Raw genomic sequence first — 2,532 nt, 5'->3', positions numbered from 1 at the left:
TCCAAGTATTGTTACTAGGGATATACTATTAATTTACTATATAAAAAAGTATTTTTTTATTAAGTATACTATAAAAGTATGGATATACTACAGTAGACAGTTAACTACAGTAAAATAGAAGTATATAGTATTTATATAATATATTTTAAATACTAATAATTTTAATATTATTATAATTATTAGAGTTTCTAGTTAAATTATAATAGAGTTATATTAATTATAAGATTCTAATAAATAGAACAATAGATAAAGATATATTCTCTAAGAATCTCTTACAGTATTGTTACCAGGGATATACCATTAATTTATTATATAGAAAAAATTATCTCTTTTTATTAAGTATACTATAAGGGTGCGGAAATACCGCGGTAGGCAGTCAACTACAGCAGAATAGAAGTATGTGATATATACGATTAATTTATTATATAGAATTAAGTTACTTTTACTAAATACTATAAAGATATAGATATACCGCATATGTGGTTACACATAGCAGAATACCTGGAGTATATATATTATATATATATTAAACTATAGATTATATATATTACTTATATTTAATTAATATTATTAGTATATATACTACTACTTTAAAAATAGCTATATATAATCAATATTTCACTATTTTACCATTTCTGTAAAACCACTCTAGCAACTGTCTTCAGATTGATATTTAGTTAATCTAGCTATCTGTCTTGAATCCTTGATCTTTCGAAGTGAACTTAATAAATATCACCATTCTGATCAATATAATAATACTCTACCTTGCCACAGGGACCGGTCCATTCCTAGGCCTACCTGGGCGTAACAGCCAGCCGGCGCCCGGTCTTCCTCTGAGCATTGGGTATAATAACGTTATCTGGACACGGGTTCATGGACAATTCTGGATCAGTACCAACCAAACCAACCAATCTAGAAATACCAGTCAATCGAGCCAAGAACGTCTGGGAGATACCAGGGTATGGTTACCGGCACATGTTGTTATATACAGAATTCGATTGTTATAGGTAATTTCCCTTACTGAACCGAGAACCAAAGTCGCCGGCCTTATTAATCATCTCTCGACGCTGGGAGTTGGTTATATTAGAGGAGATAGCCATGTCCTTCTCCCTATCAAAGGGGCGACTACTAGGATCCTCCCCATCGCCCTTTTTACATTCCTCAAGAGGTTGTGATACATTTTCTTTCCGCTTAGCATCCTGGAATTGATAAGCACTCATTGGACTAGCAATGTGCTACACTGCCTCATAACTCACATTATACTTTTGGATTCTGTCCTGCATGGCTTGTGATGCTCTGGCAGGTCGAGTTACTTGATCTTTGTTTGCACCAAATGTGCTAACACCCATGACTTTATCTTGTAAACGTTTCATTTTTTGCTCTGGCGTTTCTGTCCAAGATGAATCTATCTCCCCTGACTGGGAATTTGGTGCTGATCTTCCACTTTGAAACTTTCGATTCCTCAGTCTGGTTGGATCCACTCTTGCAGTCCTCCCTGTTGACCCTGGAGGCTGTAACATCCACTCATCTCGATAACTTCGATCCTTGCCAGCATAGCCTTGCTCAGTCGACGGGCCATTTAAAGTATCCCCTTGTATTCTGGCATCAACTAGTCGGGTCTTCATAGGACCTGAAGGAGGTAAACTCGGACCGATGTCATCATCGTCACTGCTTTCATTTTCACCCTCTGAGTCTAGTGTGCGATCGTCTGCCGGATTTGATAAAGGCAATGTTGGTCCGACAACCCTCCGTCGTTTGTCAGTATTGTCATCACCATGTTCGGGATATGGTGTCGGTTGCTCAAACTTTCGTTTCTCACTTTGATCCATTGCATAAAAACGATTTGGTTGGTTGGCAGGGAAGGAAGGAGCCCATTCTTATCGTGCTTAACGTGATCGGTAAGCGAGCGACGTATGTAAGCGGGTGACGCGTCATCCATGTTTTCCACACACCTTATTTTCTTAGGCAATTAAAATACCAACTATACTACCAAAAATGTCTAAATTATCAAATATTGAGTAGGAAGACAGGATCCTACTTGCTATATCAGCCATAAAAAATTATAAGTTTAGTAGTATTACAAAGATAGTTAAGATTTTTAATATATCTGAGCCTACACTACACAGATATTTAAAAGGGGTCTCTTTTAAGAGTAATCTATATACTAATAGTTATAAATTGACTACTAGTGAAGAGAAATCAATTAAAGAATAGATTCTATTACTAGATAAATATAGAGTATCTTCCCGATCTATATATATATAAGAAATAGCTAATATTCTGTTTTTAAAATATAATACTATATCTTCTCCTACTACTGTAGAAGAAAAATAGATATATAACTTTAGCAGATATATATTTAAGCTTAAAGTCTACTTTATATACTGCTATAACTATTAATATACTAAAGTAGAGAATCCTAAAGTCCTAGATACTTAGTTTAAATAGATAAATAAGACTATTCAGAAATATAGTATAGTTTTAAGTAATATCTATAATTTTAATAAAACAGGATTTGTTATAGATTTAATA

General features: G+C 34.1%; 1 protein-coding gene across 1 annotated transcript; it reads right to left on the bottom strand.

The window, feature by feature from the left end:
- Window positions 1-767: 767 nt before the first annotated feature.
- Window positions 768-1,929, bottom strand: BDV38DRAFT_266736 (GPALPP motifs-containing protein 1). The gene is made up of 2 exons (XM_032056471.1): window positions 1,257-1,929; window positions 768-1,199 (listed from the first exon to the last, which is right to left on the bottom strand). The coding sequence occupies exons 1-2, from the start codon at window positions 1,827-1,829 to the stop codon at window positions 1,002-1,004; spliced, it is 771 nt and encodes a 256-aa protein (XP_031906721.1). The 5' UTR covers window positions 1,830-1,929; the 3' UTR covers window positions 768-1,001.
- Between the last annotated feature and the right edge of the window lie 603 nt (window positions 1,930-2,532).

Source organism: Aspergillus pseudotamarii, assembly GCF_009193445.1.
Source record: "Aspergillus pseudotamarii strain CBS 117625 unplaced genomic scaffold BDV38scaffold_192, whole genome shotgun sequence".
Classification (NCBI taxonomy): Eukaryota; Fungi; Ascomycota; class Eurotiomycetes; order Eurotiales; family Aspergillaceae; genus Aspergillus; species Aspergillus pseudotamarii.
Note: the sequence above shows the minus strand (reverse complement) of the source record. Positions and strands in the feature narration are given on the sequence as shown.